Genomic DNA, 20,302 nt, shown 5'->3' on the forward strand with positions numbered 1-20,302 from the left:
TATCTTGAAAACTCATGTTTAGAGTGATGCTTTTCACTCTTAGGGGTGTTGAATCCAGTACATCTCATGGGAGGAAAATACTCTGTTCAGGAGGCTCAAACTGAAGGCTCTTTGTTGATCCACAATGAGTGAGATGCTTTTAACAGGAATCGACATACCATTTTCTTTTCAGTAGTCTCACTGAGTAGTGGGCATAGTGCCATAGTGTTATGTATTCTGGCATAGCCTCTTATGACCAGGAACAGTGTGGGCGGGCAGTGCTTGCTGCCAGCCTCGGTCCTCACAGGCTCCCGCCTAGAAACCTCTTTCCAGTGGAACAGCATCAGCTCTCAGAAGTGTCACTGCTTTATCTGACTCTCACAGGCCTAGGTTCTTGGAGAACGAATTTTAGGCTAGGCCTGTAGGGGATCAGAGACCTGTCTGAGAATGTAACAAATCCTCTTCATAGAAAAATATGTGGACACGGCAGAAATTTACGTGTAATTTCAGGAAATTGTAAACTCTGGTGTAAGCTCTTACGATTACTTTGCACTAACAGCTAGGATGGACGAACAAATCTTTGGAAGTGGAGTGATTGCCAGTGATGTAAATAAAACCTGTGAGGCTTATATTTCATTGACGGCAGTGTACAGAAGATAGGAATTAACCAGACTCCAGTTAAGCCAAACTCCTGACCCATTGGCACGGAATGTTGGGGCCTCACACTCTGGTCTCATCCACACTCCCAGCCTCCTGCTCATCAAGCACAACCACACTGACCCCTGCCCTCTGGGAGTGCTGTTCCCAGAAACTGGACGCCTTGCTTCCTTACTTTCTATAGTTCTTTTTTGAGGTCTCCCCTGATGGCCATTTGCATGATTACAAACCTGCTAGCATGTGCCACGCTGCACTCCTTGCCCTGTCTTCCGTTCTGTGCTTCACAGTATGTGTTGCCGTGTGACACTTCTTGTGTGCTTGTGGGTTATCTCAGATAAGCTGAGAATAAGCTAGAATGATCTGCATGAGGGCAGGGCATTTTGTTTCCTCCTCATACACCTAGACTAGTGCTTGGCACTTGAGAAGCCAACAAATCGTTGTCGATTACATGAAGAAACCAAATGTGAGCAATTTCCGTGACTTAAAGGTGTTCCAGTTCCTTATTACTGTGAGATAAATCACTCCAGAACTTAGTAGCTGACAACCCCAGTAAGTTTTGTGATCTCTTACGGTTCTAGAAGTGGACTGGGTTCAGCTAGGCGCTTTTCATTTAGGGTCTCTCACATGTTTCCAGTCTGAAGGTGGCTGGGCTGAGAATCCTCATAGGTCTGGTACCTGGGTGAGAAAGACTCAGACAGCTGGGGCTCTTGGGGCACCCCTCTCTATCTCTATGTGGTTTCCTAGCATGGCAGCTTCAGGGAAGGTGGGTTCTCAGGGGTGGCGCAGGGCTTCAAAGTGAGATTCCCCGGAGAGCTGTGCAGAGGCTGTGTGGCTTTTTGTAACCGAGACCTGGATGGCAGCATTATTGAGGCAGTCACAAAGGCCCTCCAGGGTTTAAGAGCAGGAATGCAGACTCCACTTGTTGATGGCAGGAGTATAAAAGAATTTGCAGACAGGTTTCATAACCACCACCAAAGCCTTTGTCCCATGTACACAGTCATAGATTGTCTTTATTGGGTACTATCAGAGTGCCTGGGCAAGAAAAAGTGAAGCAATGCAGTGAAATCTTTCCTGAAATGCAATCTTGCTAGTGTGTAAAATGCAGGAGAGGCGTGGGAGCCTGTAGCTCCCCCTATGTGGTTTCTTTACCTCAGCCAACCCGTAGAACTCCATGGGGTCCAGGCGAATCCATTGGGCCGAGAAGAGTTCTTCTCAGTTAATGAAATCTTTAGGTCTATGTTTGAGAGTAGATGTGGATTCCATAATAAAAAGAAATTATCCAGAGAGGTCTTAGAAACTATGTTCTTGTGCTATTTAATTGTCTGGCTCTTGTGTATTCACGTTCCTGTCCTAAGGGAATAGGTGTCCCATTTTATGTTTCTAATTCATGCAGCTCAGTTTGTATCATAGGCTGACACCATCACATTTTGGAAGTTTTTTAGAGTCTACCAGATCTTTTGCAACACCTCTTAGCTATAGTTCAAGTAGAATACCAAACATTTTAAAATAAAATATGAATTCGTATTTATTTGAAAGAAACAGTATAATACTCTTCTAAGAGGAGAAGAGGGTGTTAGTAAATAAAACAAAGTCCTAAATCCAGTAATTTGGGAATCTAGTCTCTATTTCCAGTATTGAATCTGTTTCATCATTCTGATTCTTAGGACAAAAAAAGGAAGTCTTTGCTACTTTTTTAGCACAATAAGAGATTGATTGGAAAATGTCCACGTGGGAGTATAGAAACCTCCAGTGAGGCCACCTGGAGTTCTATGGTGGCATCTTCTTTCTCACATGTGGGTTCTGTGCTGCACTCTGCTAGGAGAAACTGACACGTGTTCTCAGCCACTTTCTCTGTCACGAAGAGACCTAGACTCACGCAGCCATTATATTATAGTCTTCAATGTTTTATGTTTAATTGATACTTCAAAGAATGTGGTCTGTCTTGTTAACCAGGAACTTTAATCTTGATCCAACAGGATTTGTTTTCTTCACAAAATGTGAGTAAGTCAAAAGAGGCATCTCTCCTGCCTAGCAAACTCCCCACGTCGGTCTCGCTTTTTGATGATGAAGATGAAGAGGTAAACATTGTTACTGTAGTGCAAGATAAATAAGTTTTTGAGGAGTAGAAAACCATTGTTGATGTAGATTTCTAGTCAGAGGCTCATACAGTAGAACAAGGTGATAGGGAGGCAAACTATCTGAGGCTCACATAACAAAAATATTTAGCTTTTGTCTCAGTGATTCCTTCCTTGAGTCCTCTTAGCTGTACGATGGGCAGGACATTAGATTCTTGGCCCAGCTCTTGTGGAAGGCTTTGTAGATTTCATTTTAAAAATCTACCTGTAAGAAATATAGAGGATGGATCTTTGTTATACGCAGCGATCCACAACGTCTTGGACAAAGCAGGAATAGGAGAAGATGGCCATGTCCTCACCTTGTTTTTCTTTCCTGCCCTGCATGAGAGTGCAAAGTGGGGGAAAGAAATAAGAGGGAAGACAAACCAAATCTTCCCTCTTACGCAGTACTGTGCCGTGGCCAAGCTCATAGGCTTTGGCACCAGACCCCTGCCTTCACTTGCAAATCAGGGACCTTGGGCAAGTAACTTCAACCTCCTGAACCTAATATAGCTTAATAGAGTATAGGGTCATTGTAGCAGCCGACACAACTAATGTACAGCTCTTGACACTGTACCTGGCACATCGGAAGTATTAGCTCTTGCCGTTAGTATCCCCATCGGATGCCAGTTCATTTTTGGCACGGCCTTTCCTTATTTTCCCATACTCTACCCTGCTTAAAGGCTCCTTTCATTGAATTTTTACATATCAGGATTATTCACCTGCTGTAGTATATTGTTGAGAGTGTTCTTCTAACTTGGGTTCAGGCCCTCTGATGATTTTGTTTCTATTACCTTAGTGAAAATACCTTAATAGATACTTTGGGAATACCTGACTATACAAAACTTGGCAAATGCCATTCAACCTATGAGAATCAACTCTTCAGTAGGCCAGTGATTATATCTGGTAAATTATTTCTTAAGTTTGTGTTGTCTTTTTAAAATTAACCAGAAACACAAGTCATGCCTTCCCTCTGTCCCAGGTGTGTGACTTCGGTAGGTATGGAAGAGTGGAAAGAGCTCCCTATTTCTCTTTATTGTTAATAATCCATTGCTCTGGTTTCTAATTCATAGAAAGGTCCAAGTTGTTGGCTGCCACACGGGTTGTACTGGTCTCCCTAGTGAACATACAGGGCCCACCCACAGCGGGCCTGAGTGGGGCCGGATTTCTTCCTCGTTCTGTGTTCTTATCCTCAAGTTACCCTCCTCCTGCTCCTTCCCAAGTGTTTTGCCTTTGAGTTCCATGTGGTCTGTTTCCCTTCTGTGAATGGAGAATACAGTGAGAGAAGATAGTAGACTGTTATTTTAGGGATATACATAAGAGAGAAGTGGGATTTACTGGCATTTTGTGATTTTTTTTTTTTCTCTCCAAGGTGTTATACATATTCTGTACCTGACTAGAGATTTATTCTCTAACAATTTGACATGGAAGATCGAAGTGTTTTGTTTTATGTGTATGAAGTTGTCATACTCTTCTGTCATTTGTTTTTCTAGGATAATCTTTTTGGGGCAACAGCTGCTAAGAAGCAGACATCTTCTCTTCTAACTCAGAGCCAAGAGAAAGCAAAGCCTTCTGAGCCCTCCAGAAAGAAAGCATCTGCCTTACTGTTCAGCAGTGATGAGGAGGTGGGTTGCAAGTTTCTCCTGGAGAAGAGCAGGAAGTTGTTTGATGGGATTTAAGAGTTACAGCTATCCTGGGACGCCTGGGTGATTAAGCGTTAAGCGTCTGACTTCAGCTCAGGTCATGATCTCAAGGTTTGTGGGTTCGAGCCCTGCATTGGCCTCTGTGCTGACAGCTCAGAGCCTGGAGCCTGCTTTAGAATCTGTGCCTCCTTCTCTCTCAGCCCCTTCCCAACTCATGTGCTATCTCTCTTTGTCTCTCATAAATAAATAAACATTGAAAAAAAAAAAGGTTACAGCTGCTAAATATTTTCTTTTTCTACCTGTTTTATATCCAGTGAAGTTCAGTTACCAAAGACTATGTTCACAAAACTGTCTCTTCTTTTTCTGGAAGAAAGGTATTTAGTTTAAAGGTTAATGTTTTCATGACAGTTGAGAATAAAATAAGTATGCCCCTCAAATTATAACATATGCTAATTCACATGAGTTAGGCCTTATTTTATTTTATTTAAAAACTTTTTAAATTTATTTTTGAGAGAGAAAGTGCACGCACATGCAAGAGAATGGCAGAGAGAGAGAGAGAGGGAGAGAGAGAATCCCAAGCAGGCTCCATGCTGTCAGCACAGAGCCCAACATAGGGCTCAATCTCATGAACCGTAAGATCATGACCTGAGCCAAGATCAAGAGTTGTATGCTTAACTGACTGAGCCACCCAGGCACCCCTAGGCCTTATTTTATATTGTTAAATGATCCTTATGTTTCATTAATCAAGAATTATAGCTAGACATGTAATATTTATGCAAGCTTGACTTCTTTTTTATGAGTCTTTTTTTTTATTTATTTTTTTTTTAGTGTTTATTTTTGTGAGAGAGATAACAGAGCACAAGAGGGGGAGGGGCAGAGAAAGAGAGAGAGACAGAATCCGAAGCAGGCTGCAGGCTCTGAGCTGTCAGCACTGAACCCGAAATTGGGTTCACATCCACAAACCGTGAGATCATGACCTGAGGCGAGGTCAGATGCTTAACCGACTGAGCTACTTAGGCACCCGCCCCCCTTTCATAGGAGTCTTAATATTTTCATTTGCTATCTAGATACAAGTTAGCAAAGCCACTAGGGAATAGGGTTTAGCTGCTAATTTAGCTGTACAGAAAAAGACTTTGAAAACCCTGAGCATTTGGGGCATCTGGATGGCTTATTTTGTTGAGTATCTGACTTTGGTTCAGGTCATGATCTCACGGTTTGTGAGTTCAAGCCCTGCATTGAGCTTGCTGCTATCAGTGCAGAGCCCGCTTTGGATCCTCTGTCCCTCCCTCCCCTTTCTGTCCCTTCCAACCCCATGCTTTCTCTCTCAAAAATAAATAAAACATTTTTAAAAATTAAAAAAACAAAACAAAACCCTGAGCATTACAAATCTCCCTGGGGTGCTTGGGTGGCTCAGTTGGTTGAGCGTCCGACTTCACTCAGGTCATGATCTCACGGTTCTTGAGTTCGAGCCCCACGTCGGGCTCTCTCTGGTCAGCACAGAGCCTGCTTCAGATCCTCTGTCCCCATCTCTCTCTGTGCCTTCCCTGCTTGTATGTATGTTTTCTCTTTCTGTCTCTTTCAAAAATAAATTTAAAAATACTAAAAATCTTCTTGCATTACAATAATTGCTCTTCTTTATTTTAACATTGTAAGAAAATTATGAGGGTATGATGTGGATGGAGAAACTGTAGCTATATCAATGTTTTTTATTGGAAGTAATTTAAAATGACACAACATAATTTGCTTTTTCTATTCCAACAGAATTTATGATGGATTTTCTATTTTTTTCTTCCTAGCATTGTTAGTCGTTGTTCTCCCTATAGTAATGGGCAACCATAAGTGGAAATTTTCCTACCACAGTATTATAATGATTTAGGGAAAATGAAAACAAAATTGACTTTTGAACAACGTAGGAATTTAGGGTACTGACTTCCTGTGCAGTTGAAAATTGACATATAACTTTGGACTCTCCAGAAACTTAACTACTAATAAATAGTCTACTGTTGACCAAAATCCTTACCAATAATGTAGACAGTTGGTTAACACATATTTTACATGTTTTATGTATCATATATTCTATACCTAAAATAAAGTAAGCTAGAGGAAATAAAACGTTAAAATCATAAGGAAGGGAAATACATTAATGATACTGTACATATATTTATTGAAAAGAATCCATGTGCATTTCAAACCCGTGTTGTTCAGGGGTCAACCATATTAGCTAAAGCTGGGAGCAACAGTACTTAGCTGAGTAAAGATACCCAGTGTTCTAGAACAGTGATTCTCAACCTTGGCTACCCATTGGAATCGGCTGGAGAACTTTAAAGAGTACTCTTACTGAATTCCAGGGCTGGAGATTCTGAATTAAGTAGTTTGGCAGATGGTCTGTCCTTGGAATTTTCTAAAGTTCTCCTGGGAATTCCAGTGTATAGTCACTCTTGAGCCTTACTGCCCTAGAGGAGCACTTCTCAGACCATAACATGTGAAGAAATCACCTGGGCTTCCTGTTAACAAATGCAGGTTCTGATTCAGAAAGTCTGGGATCAAACCAGAATTCTGTATGACACATCCTGCTGGTTGTGGACCCCACTTTGATTGGAGAAGCTCTAGACTGTATAGAGACCAAAGGACCACTTATGTAAGTGTTCAGGAGTTCCAAGAGGTGAGAGCATAGCCAAGTGGGGTTCCCCTAAATGCTTTCTAAAGGTCAATTTCAGACTTTTGTTGATGGAAGGGGTCACCAGCATCTTTCATTGTGTCTTGTTTATATGTGCATTGCGTGAGTGTTCTATACATTTTTGTCCAGCCTGCTTCAGGATTTTTGAATTGAAATGTATAATTTTCCTCCAAAGTTGAGTGCTCTTGATTTTTTTTTTTTGACATTCGTCTTCTCAATTTCTTTATAACTAATTTTGAATCTCCTAAGGGTAGACAACGTCCCTTTTCCTAACCCAGAATAGGACCATAGAGGGGAGAAACATAGTGTAGTGATGGAGGAGGAAGGCAGAAAGTTTGCGAGGTCAAAGAACCCAGCTGTCTAGATTTGAGTTCAGAGGGAAAGTCCCAGTCATGAGTTCTCTTCAAGAGTGATGTACTTGATTAAGTATTTAGTGTAAATACAATTTAACGGAACTTAAATTTTATTTCCAGGTTCCTTCGTCTGAATGGTCACTGGGTTTTAATATATATTTTATATTTTAAGGATCAGTGGAATGTTACTGATTCACAGATGAACTCAGCGTCTGACAACAGATCTAAAGGAGAACTAAGGGGCTCTGGGACCAATCAGGAGCAGGAGGCTAAGGCTGTGAAAAAGACCAGCCTCTTTGAGGAGGATGATGAAGATGATCTGTTTGCTGTTGCTAAGGACAGGTAAGGTAGTCATTGTAAGAAATCATTTAGCCAGTGTCTGTGGTAATAAGTAAAGGTATTTGATACATAAGATGTTAGTTATTTGGGGGTGACATCATGATTATTCATTACCTAGTAGTTATACAAAGGAGAATGTGTTTGATTTTCACTTGTAAGGTATTTCCCCCCAATACTGGGAAATGTTTTTGTTAGCAGATTTACCTAATTTCTTTTAATTATTTTTTTTAACCCCTAAATATTATTTTTCTTAGTTTGTTAGGGATTTAAGTGCAGCTTGTTATCTTTTGTTTTTGTTTTTCCTCTGAGATGCCCTGTAGAATGTAAGGTTTGGTCTGGGTTACTTAAGTTTCTCATTTGAATGGAAATCTGCTCAGCATTGAAAAACATCCTGTTAGGAGGATGATTCTTTGCAGAGTGGTGCTTTGTCACACCAGTGGCTGGTGATTCTTAGCTGATCTAGGTGGTGTCCACATGAATACTTGAACTAAAGCCAGCAGGATATTTCATAGACTGAGCATGGGCTGTATTGGTGTTGTAACATGTTGCTTTACACAATAGCAAGTGTAGGAGGGGATGTGGAATGTGGGGAAATAGGTTCTATTTACAGAAATGGGTTAGAAAAAAGCTTAGGGCGGAAAACCGCCACCAAGGGCAAAAGCACCTGAGGTTAGCTAGCAAGTTATTGTAATGGGATCACGAGTAACTTGTTATATTGCCTGTAGGAAATTACTTTCCATCTGACTCCAATATACTGTTGTACCTTGATCACAAACTCCACTTGTCCCCCAGACCCTTTGCTTCTTATACACACAAGTTAATGATTACTTCTGATTGTTTTCTCCACGTCTCTGTGTGTAAGATCTTTTTTTCTTCACGTTCACCACGTGGGTAATATCTTGTGAACTCAATAAATACAGAGACAAAACCCCTGTCAGGGCTCATGTCTCCTCCCGGACATCAGCCTCTCTCATATTCAATTCTGCGTCTGCTCTCTTCCTGGACCAGAGAGAACTCCAGACTCATAGTCTGCGACGGTGGAAGAATTGGAGCCCTCACACAATGCTAGTGGGAATGTAAAATGGTGCCACTTTGGGGAACAGTCCAGCAGTTCCTTAAAAAGTTAAATACGGAGTTACTCTAGGACTTAATTTCATTCTTGGGTAGATGCTCAAGAGAAATGAAAACATGTCCACACAAACACTTATATATGATTGTTCATTGTAGCATTATTCGTGGAAGCCAGAAAGTGGAAATAAGGCAAACATCCCATCAACTGACGACAGGATGCAGAAAATATGTTCTATCCATACAGTGAACTCTGACTCAGCAATAAGAAGGAATAAAGTATTGATACATGCTACAACATAGTTGAACCTTACATATCGTGTTAATTGAAAGCAGCCAGTCACAGAGGACCACATGCATGGTTCCCTTTGCATATAATGTCCAGAACAGATAAATCTATGGAGACAGAAAGTAAATTAGTGTTTGCCTGGGGGGAGGAGAATTGAGTCTGTTAACAGGCATGAGGCATCATTTTGGATTGATGGAAATACTGTGAACCTAGATTGTGGTGATGGTTGCACAACTCTGTAACTATACTAAAAACCAGTGAAGTGCATATTATAAAGGGGTAGATTTTATGGTTTGTAAATTATATCTCAAAACCATTCTGAAAACAGAAAGAAGCTCTGTGACTTCAACAGAGTTGTGAAATACTGCCTGGTTAGCTGGGCACTTAGGTGTCCTGGCTTGCCTGGACAGCCCTGGTTTGTGCCTGCCATTCCAGCATGACGACTAATAATAATTTCCCTTTCACTCTCAGAAATGTTCTGGTTTAGGCAATAGGCCCTGTGGTTATCTGAATGTTTTCTCATGTCTGTACCTTTCAAATAAATCAAAATACTTAACCTGTTATTTATAATGAGAAACACCCTAGTTCGCTGAGCAGCATATTTTTCTTCTGAGGACAGATCTCCATGGGAGGGCCAAACTTAACCAGCAGTTGCTGAGTATGTGGAGTGAGAGCCAACGTTAAGGACTGGCTGTTGTTTCCTATTAGAGCTCTGGCCAGAGAGCTAACTAGTTTTCTGTAGCTTACCTTCAGAATCTGTCATCACATATTTTTTGTGGGTTGGTTTGGTGTTTTGCTGTGTTTTGTTTTGTTTTTTTACAAATTACTTGTTCATGGGGCGCCTGGGTGGCTCAGTCAGTTAAGCATCCGACTTTGGTTGAGGTCATGATCTCACGGTTTTTGAGTTCGAGCCCCGCGTCGGGCTCTGGGCTGACAGTTCAGAGCCTGGAGCCTGCTTCAGATTCTGTGTCTCCCTTTGTCTGCCCCTCCACTGCTTGCACTCTGTCTCTTGCATTGTCTCAAAAATGAATAAACATTAAAATTTTTTTTTAATTAAAAAAAAATTACTTGTTCAAGCTTAGTTGGTTAAGTGTCTGACTTTAGCTCAGGTCATGATCTCACAGTTTGTGAGTTTGAGCCCCACATTGGGCTCTGTGCTGACAGATCAGAGCCTGGAGCCTGATTCAGATTCTGTGTCTCCTCTCTCTGCCCCTTCCCCGCTCACACTCTGTCTCTCTCAAAAATAAATAAACATTAAGAATAAAAAAGAAATTGCTTGTTCAGAAAATCATGCATGGGATATTTTCCTGCTATAGTTGCTTAATGAGGTTTCTGGTATTCTTTTTTTTTTTTTTTTTTTTAGTGTTTTATTTATTTTTGAGAGAGAGAGTTCAAGCAGGACAGGGGCAGAGAGAGAGGGAGACAGAATCCAAAGCAGGCTCCAGGCTCCAAGCTGTCAGCCCAGAGCCCAATGCGGGGCTCAGACCCACAGACTGTAAGATCACGACCTGAGCCGAAGTTGGATGCTTAACTGACTGAGCCACCCAGGTGCCCCTTGGTTTCTGGTATTCTTTAGGCATCTGATATAGTGATTGCTCGTCATCTAGAAGTCAACTGTTTTGGTTATAATTTATACAAATTTTTATTAGTGTATATCTATAAATGTATATTAGATACTACTGTACTGTGTCATTAAAAATTGGCTTTTTGCTTTTATAACTTATTCAGGGTATAGTCTTAATGTTTAACCATTCTTTAGTGTATACGTCCAATTAAGTGCACTCAACTATTTGGTTAGTTTTGTTCCCTAGTCTGTGATAAGGATCAAGGTTTTTTTGTATTTGTTTTTGTTTTTTTTTTAAGATATAGGCAGAAGTCGGTATTAAACTAATGAATGTTTCCTAGTGTCTTGCTAATAATTAAACTTACAAAAAAGGTTATAATACATATACTTATTAGTGTGTAAGTTAATTATATTCTAACGTAAGTAGATATAGATGGTAAACAATTTGCTGAAATAACATGTTAGTATTACTTTTAGCTAGCTAAAATTGAATTTAAAGTTTGCATTACTTTGGTAATTCTGTAGTGTGCTAGTTGGATGATTCCTTATCACATAGTGAAAACTGGAACTTGACCTTTGAGTAGTTAGAATGCTTTCTGTTCTGGATTCCCCATGTCTAGTGCTAAGCCTCCCTGTGATTCTCCACTTTCATGTATCTGTCCCTTAAAAGCTCTGATCAGTATTTGTTCTGTTTTTTTTTTTTTTTTAATTTTTTTTTCCCAACGTTTTTTATTTATTTTTGGGACAGAGAGAGACAGAGCATGAACGGGGGAGGGGCAGAGAGAGAGGGAGACACAGAACCGGAAACAGGCTCCAGGCTCTGAGCCATCAGCCCAGAGCCTGACGCGGGGCTCGAACTCACGGACCGCAAGATCGTGACCTGGCTGAAGTCGGACGCTTAACCGACTGCGCCACCCAGGCGCCCCAGTATTTGTTCTGTTTATTGGCTACCTTCTCTGTGGAGCCAGGGCAGAATCTAGGTGAGAAGGTAGGTGAAGACCAGCTAGAGGAAGGTGGTGAGGAGAGCTGTGGCTGAAAGGGCCCAGTATATTCTCTCTCTCTCTTTCTCTCAATATTTTAACTTCACACTGTTTTTGGTTTTGTTTTGTTTTGTTTTTAAGTAGGCTCCACACCCAACATGGGGCTTGAGCTCATGACTCTGGAATCAAGAGTCACATGTTCTACTGACTGAACCAGCCAGGTGCTCCCACCCGCCCCAACCCCACTATATTCTTTATTGAAAATAAATGCTGGAGATCTCGTTTCTGTGTATCTAGAGAATTCTAGAAAGCTAATGGTCCTTATAAAATTGAATAATGCAAATCTTTGTAGTATTTTTACTCCAAACCTACCTCTCCTCCCAGCATCCCCATACATGCTTTTAAATACTTGCAAAGCTAGTGCTCGCTTCAGCAGCACGTATACTAAATACTTGCAAAGCTAACAGTTAGTGCTCCTACAGTGAATCAAAGGGACAAGTAGAGAAGGCCCCTGAACTCTTCCACATAAGGATGAGAGACAGGCTGATGATTTGCTAGACACAAATGGCACCTACTTCAAAAGTTTTTCTCATTTGCTTTCAACTACCTAAGGTCAGCAGATGTCTTGGGTGTTTTGGTGGTAGGTGGGTTCCTGTAAGTATGGCCTGGAAGGAATATTGTATATATATATATTTTAATCATACTTGCCTTTAATTTCACCTTTTGCTTGATTGTATAGCCAAAAGAAGACCCAGAGAGTGTCACTCCTCTTTGAAGATGATGCCGATAGTGGAAGCTCTCTCTTTGGCTCTCCTCCTGCATCTGTTCCTCCTGCAACAACGGTATTCTTGACCTCCTAGGCCCAGGAAATATCCTTGCCATGATCTTATGTGAATAGTGATACTTCCCTGAATCAGCTCCTAAACCTGACCTTGTGGGCTAAGTCTAATAGAAAAACCTATTTGCCTAGTTTTAGAAATAGATCATCTAGTTATGGTATTTGATGAAGCACACGTGCAAAGCGTGGGGGAAAGGGTTCCTTAATGTCCTGCAGCCCCTTCAGCATCAGGGGTGGGTCTCTGAAGTCTGAGGGGAGAGCACCGTTGCAGTTCTGGGCAGGTCGCCAGGCTTAGCCCCAGTGGCATGGAATTGTGCAAACATTAGACCAGGTCAGTTAAGGCACACATTATTCCTTTCAGGAGCATGTTTCAAGTACCAACGCTTTGGTCCTGGTTTATGTGAATAGCCAGTCAGTAAAACGGAAGGAAATTCTGGTACCTGCCAGAACAAGGATGAACCTCGAGGACTTTATATTGAGTGAAATAAGCCAGTCAGAAAAAGACAAATAGTATATGATGCTACTTACATGAGGTACCTGGAGTAGTGAAATTCATCGAAGCTGAAAGTAAACTAGTGGTTGTCAGGGGCTAGCAGGAGAGGGAGATGGGAAGTTGTTCAAGGGGACAGAGTTTCAGTTGCAAGATGGAAAAATTCTGGAGATTGGTGGCATAACAATGTGAATATTTTTAACACTGCTGAATTATAAATGGTTAAGATGATACATTTTGTTTTTTGCCATGGTTAAAAATTTTTAAAAAATTACAGTAAAGGGGGCACCTGGCTGGTTTGGTCAGTAGAGCACACGGCTCTTGATCTCAGGGTCATGAGTTTGAGCCCCATGTTGGTGGGTTTAGAGATTACCTACATAAATAAACCTAAAAAACATTGAATATATATATTTTTAATATTTATTTTTGGGAGGGAGAGAGAGAGAGAAAGACAGAGAGGGAGAGTGAGCAGGGGAGGGGCAGAGAGAGAGACAGACAGAATCCTGAAGCAGGCTCCAGCCTCTGAGCTGTCAGCACAGAGCTTGATGTGGGGCTTGAACTCATGAACTGTGAGATCATGAGCCACCCAGGTGCCCCTAAAAAAACATAAAAAAGGTAAAGTATGTAATAAAAAGTCCATCAGTGGCATCTGGTGTAAAGGATTCCAGTGAGTACATCTAAATGACATCACAATCATTGTGGTGGTCTAAATGACCACAATCACCTCAGCTAAAGATTTAGCCAATCTTGGTGTTAGTTCTATCAAAAAGGAGTATTAAAGAATGAGAGGAACTGGGGCGCCTGGGTGGCGCAGTCGGTTAAGCGTCCGACTTCAGCCAGGTCACGATCTCGCGGTCCGGGAGTTCGAGCCCCGCGTCGGGCTCTGGGCTGATGGCTCAGAGCCTGGAGCCTGTTTCCCATTCTGTGTCTCCCTCTCTCTCTGCCCCTCCCCCGTTCATGCTCTGTCTCTCTCTGTCCCAAAAATAAATAAACGTTGGAAAAAAAAATTTTTTTAAAAAAAGAATGAGAGGAAGCTGGCATTATGTTATATTTATCCAGGGAACCTGGGCATACTGGGATCCTGCCCTGGCCTGTCATTCATCTTTCCCCAGCTCATTCCTTAGTGGGTGTATGTGAGTGTGTGCGCATAGAGCAAAATGAGGCCAAACAGCTATTTTACTGCCAGCTGGCAATTGTAACACCCCAAAGGGAAATGTGGAACTTTTTAGGCTAGACCCCATGGATTAGAACTCCTTTATCTGACCTGGGTTAGCCTAAAAGGCCAAGAATCAAGCCAACTCACAGCCTGCTGTCAGGCCTTCGACTCCCAACTCCACGCCATTCAAACCTGGCATGTGACAGAGGCAAAAAGACACTTAAGACCAGGAAGAAGGTAAGAGCCCGTGGGACCCCTCCTACGCTGGAGCAGCCACCACGGCAACTCTGCCACCCGTGCTTGATGAGGAAGGCCCTCCTCCTCCCACCGTGGTGATGGGCGACCAAGTCCCTGTTACATGCATAGGTTTGATGAAGGAGAGATAAGACCGTAAAGGAGCCTTGGAACTTCTGTTTTCTAGAGGCTGATACTTGGTTTTTCCATTCCTCCTGAATAGTTTTTGTTTCAAGTTTATTTTACATTATGCAGTAATATGTGGATGTCTTCTTTAAAAAGGTTTAGAAAATGCACGGAGAATACAAAGTCCTTATGCTCCTGCCAGAGTAGTCATTGGTAACAGTGCATTGTCAGCCCTTTCAGGCCTGTTTCCAGGCATTCACTCTATTTAGTTAAATGAGGTCATGTTGTACCTTTTTCTGTAAGTTGTTTTGTCCTGCAACATGTTTTTCATTTCCATAAGCTTTAGCTTCTTTTTTCACCACTATCAGTATTCCGTAGTGTAGCTGTCCCAGGGTATGTGTGACTTATTTTGCCTTTGATGGAGTAATTGTCACTGTTTCCTGTTTATTAGGGATCTCTCTCCCCTTTTTTTTTAAGTTTTTAAATTATTTTAAAGTTTATGTATTTATTTATTTTATTTATTTATTTTTTGAGAGAGCACAAGTGAGAGAAGGGCAGAGAGAAGGAGAGACGGAATCCCAAAAAGGCTCTGTGCCATCAGCGCACAGCCCAGTGCGGGGCTGCAACTCACTAACTGTGAGATCATGAGTTGAGCCGAGATCAAGATCAGGACGCTGCGCCACACCAGCGCCTCTAGGGAAGTCTCTTTCCATCCCAACTTCCGGGTCATCTTTAGCCTTGACTACTGAGATAATTTCTTACCTGGCCTCTCCTCGAATGCTCCTTCCTTTCATCTGCGCTTCTTGCTGTTGCTCTGGTTCTATTCTTAAAGGCAGCCTGATCCTATCACGTCCTTGTCACAAATGCCTAAGCTTGCGGTGCCACCCGTAATCTCATTCACACTGGACTCATCTCTTCCAGCCTCACTCTCCGTGTGCTTTAGGTGACTCTTGCTGTCCCAGATTACTCCAGAGAAGGTTGTTGTCTCTCTTATCGGGAAACAGTTTTCATTTTGTCAGACATAGTGCAACTGTTAACTTGTCCTATGGAAGCTTCCCAGACCAGGATCTTGTCAGTTGATGATTTAGGAACTTTTTTCCCCCACTGTATTCCCATTAAGTGGGTGTGCATGGCTTACACCAGAAGCTTTCAGCATTGGGAGGAACATGCTATGTTCCCTGGGCCCCGGGGCTCCCTCCTGCTGCTTCTGAGGTGCTCATGATCTTTTCTTCGAATCACCCATACTTGCACCTCCCTAAAGATGACATCAAGTGGTTCCGTGGTTAAAAGGGTCAGGAGATAGGGGGGGCGCCTGGGTGGTGCAGTCGGTTGAGCGTCCGACTTCAGCCAGGTCACGATCTCGCCGTCCGTGGGTTCGAGCCCTGCATCGGGCTCTGGGCTGATGGCTCAGAGCCTGGAGCCTGTTTCTGATTCTGTGTCTCCCTCTCTCTCTGCCCCTCCCCCGTTCATGCTCTGTCTCTCTCTGTCCCAAAAATAAATAAACGTTGAAAAAAAAAAAATTAAAAAAAAAAAAAGGGTCAGGAGATCTGAGTGGTTTTTCATTGTAGATTATAAATAATAACTTCTTCTCTAGATAAATGAGCAATAACCTAATAAATTTTAAAGGTCATGGAAATGGAAAACTTCTTTCAACCTGTAGTAATTATGACTGTTAAATAAGACAGAGGCTCAAAGATCTACATCTCACGTAGCTGAACAAACTGTACACAGATTCTTACCATTTGTGAAATACAGTTCCCTTCAGACAGCAGTGTATAAAACACTTTTTTTTTTGTTTAGAGATCCTGAATATTTTAAAGTTAGCTGTGACTCTGTTATAAACCTGTCAAAGAAATTAATTTCACGATGAAGATGAAGTCAGCTTTATCTTTAGGAAGATTTGCAACTGATAGTTTGGGTGGCGTTTTCCTTGGTTTAAGGGGCCATACTAAAGTCTCATTTTTCACCCTGACCGGTTTGCGTTGAAGTTGTATGTGGTTTTCAGAGAGCCCAGTGCATTCCACCAAAAGTTTTTCCTTTAATCACTTCAGTATTGCCTTACCTCTTCTGAAATTGCTTTGTGGGTTTCCAGCCTTTTATTTCAGGTTAAAACTGATGATACATTTTAAGGACCTCTTCCTAACAATAATTAAAAATGTTACTCTATTTTTTACTTCATTTATAATTTTTTCTCTCTCGTAGTTAAGGAGCATTCTTCTTTGATTTCCCAAATCTGTCTTCCTAACTTGATTTAGATATTGCTTCAAAGCCTACTTCCTCATAACGTCTCATCTAGTTGGTATGATAGAGTTATAGTTTTTCCTCAAGAATTTTTGATCACTTTCCCTAAGGATGCTGATAACTGTAGGTGAGTCACATAACCTCAGTTTTCTAATCCCTGAAATCCCTGCCTCCCCCATCAGGGACATGACAGATTGAGCAAAGTGCTCGCAAACTGGTGTGGACCATCTACTTGGTATAAAACACCATGACTCACTGTTGAATTATATTATCCTTTCAAGGGAATAGACAGACATATGTGATAGCTATTAATGTAAGTTAAGAAGAAAATAAAATCGAGGTAGACAGATAAATAATCTTACCAGTGTAGCAACTGATAGTTACTGAAGAAGGTAGAGAAACCTTTATGGGGACCTCAAGCTGGGCCTTGCTTGAAAGATGAGGATTTGCTTCTACAGACAGTGGGGAAGGGTGCAAATTCACGGAAGGTTTAAGGAATAGTGAAGATTGAGGGCACCTGAGTGGCTCTGTCGGTTAAGCGTCTGACTCCTGATCTTGGCTCAGGTCATGATCTCACGGTTTGTGAGTTCAAGCCCTGCATCAGGCTCTGTGTTGATGGCGGAGAGCCTGCTTGGGATTCTGCCTCTCTTTCTCTCTGCCCCTCATCTGCTTGTGCTCTCTCTCTCAAAATAAATAAACTTAAAAGAAGAAAAGGAATAGGGAAGATTGGTAAGATGCAGGTAAACAAAGGGAGAAGATGAGGTATTAGTTGATAGTCACATTTAGCATTTACTTAATGCAAATAGTGCAGCTTTGGGGTGGGAGATGAAGCAATCTGGTACGTATTTTCTTTTAGCAGAGGCAGCTCTGGATGACATCATTGACCTGAAATGTGGGAGGACCGAGGCAGAGAGGAGAGACTAGTGGTTATCTGGGAGTCAGACATAAGGTTCTAATCAATAGCAGTATCTGTGAAGTGAATGGACACACGGAGACAGGTGCACGCGTTACCGTGGCAGAAGCTGTGAAGGGCTGTGTCTATAAGTGAGGTGGTGGCGTTTATTGCTTCTCCCTGTTTGTGCCCCCTTCACTGTCCCGCACTGTCTCTCCCTCCACATTTCACTAACTCCCTCAAGAAGATTGTGGTTTCACCTTGTTCTTTATGTTGTCATGCTAGTAAAGCACACTTTTTTTTTTTTAATTAGAGAGAGAGAGCAAGCAAGCGAGCACACAAGTGGGAAAAGGGCAGTGGGAGAGAGAGAATCTTAAGTAGGCTCCACGCTCCACGCACATCCCAATGTGAGGCTCGATCCCACAACCCTGGGATCATGACCTGAGCCCAAATCAAGAGTTGGATGCTCAACCGACTGAGCCACCCAGGCACCCCCACAGTTTTGTTTTTAAGGATGTCATTTGCTCTTCTTTTGGTAGAAAAGAGAGACTGTCCCTGAAGTACCACCTTTGCTGTTCAGCGACGAAGAAAAGGAGGCACCATTCGGAGTGAAACCTGGGGATAAGAAGGTTGATGGTGGCAAAGACTCATCAGCAGTAGGGAGCACTCATTTGGTTGAGGAGTCAGAAAAGGTAGACTTCTTTTTTTTGCATTTATATTCTGAGGTGTTTGTTTCTCATGTTTTGTAAAATGCAGACACACCCACACACAAATGCACACACCCTTACTTTTTCTACCACAGAAAATAAATGGCTACTTTGTTGAATATATTGAAAATACTGAAAAGTCTGAAGAAGAAAATCGGATCCCTCCATTCAGGGAAACCTTCAACATCGTTCTTGCTGTTGGGACTCTTTTCTGGGCAAATGTGCACACGGTGATGTGCGTGTCTCCTGTTTTACAGTCTTTTGTCATCTTGTGCCCATGTCCGTTTTGCCTTTCTCTCTCCAGGGTGTTCTTCCACATCTTGTTTTTCATTTTGGTTTTCTCTCTGCATGTTTGCTCTTTCTGACTTTGTCCACTTGTACTTGAATTAAAATGGCAGTTTTAAGATTTTAGTCTCCCATTCCTTTATATTTAGTGGATGTTGGCTGTGAATTAGAGAGCAAAGTGAAATTTATCTCTCTTCTAAAACCTTTGCTTTCTTCTCCTGGGTGGTCTGTTATCTCCTGCAGGAGCCTGTGAAAAGGCTGCTGGCTGCACCTGGAGGTCAGTGACCTCTTTTTTTTCTAACCTCTTTTTTTTCTAACTTTTCCTGTTCTCTGCGTGTTCAGCTATTCACATTTAACCTCTGTTTCAGGACCTGTGTGAAGAATATTGTATATACTTTTCCTGTTGAGGCTCCTTAGAGCTGCAGTGATACAAATTTTTCACTTGTGCCTGAGACACTGTCTACCTATAGTTTCTATGTGGACCTGTTCTCTGTTCCTGTAGCCCAAGTTACCCCAGTCATAGCCCCTTCCATACTTGAATTCTAATTGCTTATTGTACTGCTGGCCCTGACTTGAGTGTAAGCTCCTTGAGGATTGGGACCAGGTTTCTTTTGCTCATCATTATATCTGTAGTACTTAGCATGTTACCTCACACATACTAGGCACTTTTATTTTTATTTATTTATTTATTTTTTAAGTTTTATTTACTTTGAGAGAGAGAGGGAGAGCATGAGCAGGGGAGGGGCAGAGAGAAGGAGAGAGAGAATCCCAAGAATCTCTGCTTCTCCCAAGCAGAGAATCCACAGTGTCAGTGCAGAGCCCGACACGGGGCTCACACTCACAAACTCTGAGATCATGACCTGAGCCGAAATCAAGAGTTACCACTTAACCGACTGAGCCACCCAGGCACCCCCATACTAGGCACTTTTAAATTACGTATTTCTTCTGGGGTGCCTGGGTGGCTTAGTCAGTTAAGTGTTCAAGTCTTGGTTTTGGCACAGGTCATTATCTTGTGGCTTTGTGGGTTCAAGGCCCGCATCAGGCTCTACACTGGCAGCTCAGAACCTGCTTGGGATTCTCTCTCTCTCTCTCTCTCTCTCTCTCTCTCTCTCTCTCTCCCCCCCTCTCTCTCTGCCCCTTCCCCATTCACACTATCTCTGTCTCTCTCAAAATAAATAAACTTAAATAAATTACATATTTCTTCAAACAAGCATAGTTTTCACAGTTTAACCACTCAAATTAGGATGCATTTCACAATCAGTGGCATATTTTAGACTTGTTTTTTTCTTTCTCAGTGGTTTATAGAGTAATAGTGGATCTTAAAATCAATGGTATCTTACTTGAAATGTGGAACTTGTTGAATGAATAAATGCTACATTTTAGGATCATTTTAGTGGTTCTTATAATTGCATAATACAGTGTGACCTTCTACAATTTAAGTAATTTTTTCAGGTTTCTTCTTGGGACTTAGGTATTAATTAAATACTAGGAAATAATATGATCCACTCCTAGTGATGGATATTTGTGCTTTCTCTGTGACTGGCAAATTATTATTATTATTATTATTATTATTATTATTTTTAATTTTAATGTATTTTTTGACATTTATTAATTTATTTTTTTAATATATGAAATTTATTGTCAAATTGGTTTCCATACAACACCCAGTG

General features: G+C 41.7%; 1 protein-coding gene across 1 annotated transcript in view; it reads left to right on the forward strand.

The window, feature by feature from the left end:
- Positions 1-20,302, forward strand: part of LOC121037450 (WASH complex subunit 2-like) — a 65,545-nt gene that overhangs the window by 32,444 nt on the left and 12,799 nt on the right. The window contains exons 17-22 of the mRNA XM_040486904.1: positions 1,791-1,882; positions 2,590-2,714; positions 4,244-4,375; positions 7,596-7,765; positions 12,403-12,505; positions 18,180-18,332. Of these exons, the coding sequence (XP_040342838.1) occupies positions 1,791-1,882; positions 2,590-2,714; positions 4,244-4,375; positions 7,596-7,765; positions 12,403-12,505; positions 18,180-18,332 (775 nt within the window). The remainder of the gene's footprint in view (positions 1-1,790; positions 1,883-2,589; positions 2,715-4,243; positions 4,376-7,595; positions 7,766-12,402; positions 12,506-18,179; positions 18,333-20,302) is intronic.

This window comes from Herpailurus yagouaroundi, unplaced genomic scaffold (genome assembly GCF_014898765.1).
Source record: "Herpailurus yagouaroundi ecotype Mexico unplaced genomic scaffold, PumYag 163, whole genome shotgun sequence".
NCBI lineage: Eukaryota > Metazoa > Chordata > Mammalia > Carnivora > Felidae > Herpailurus > Herpailurus yagouaroundi.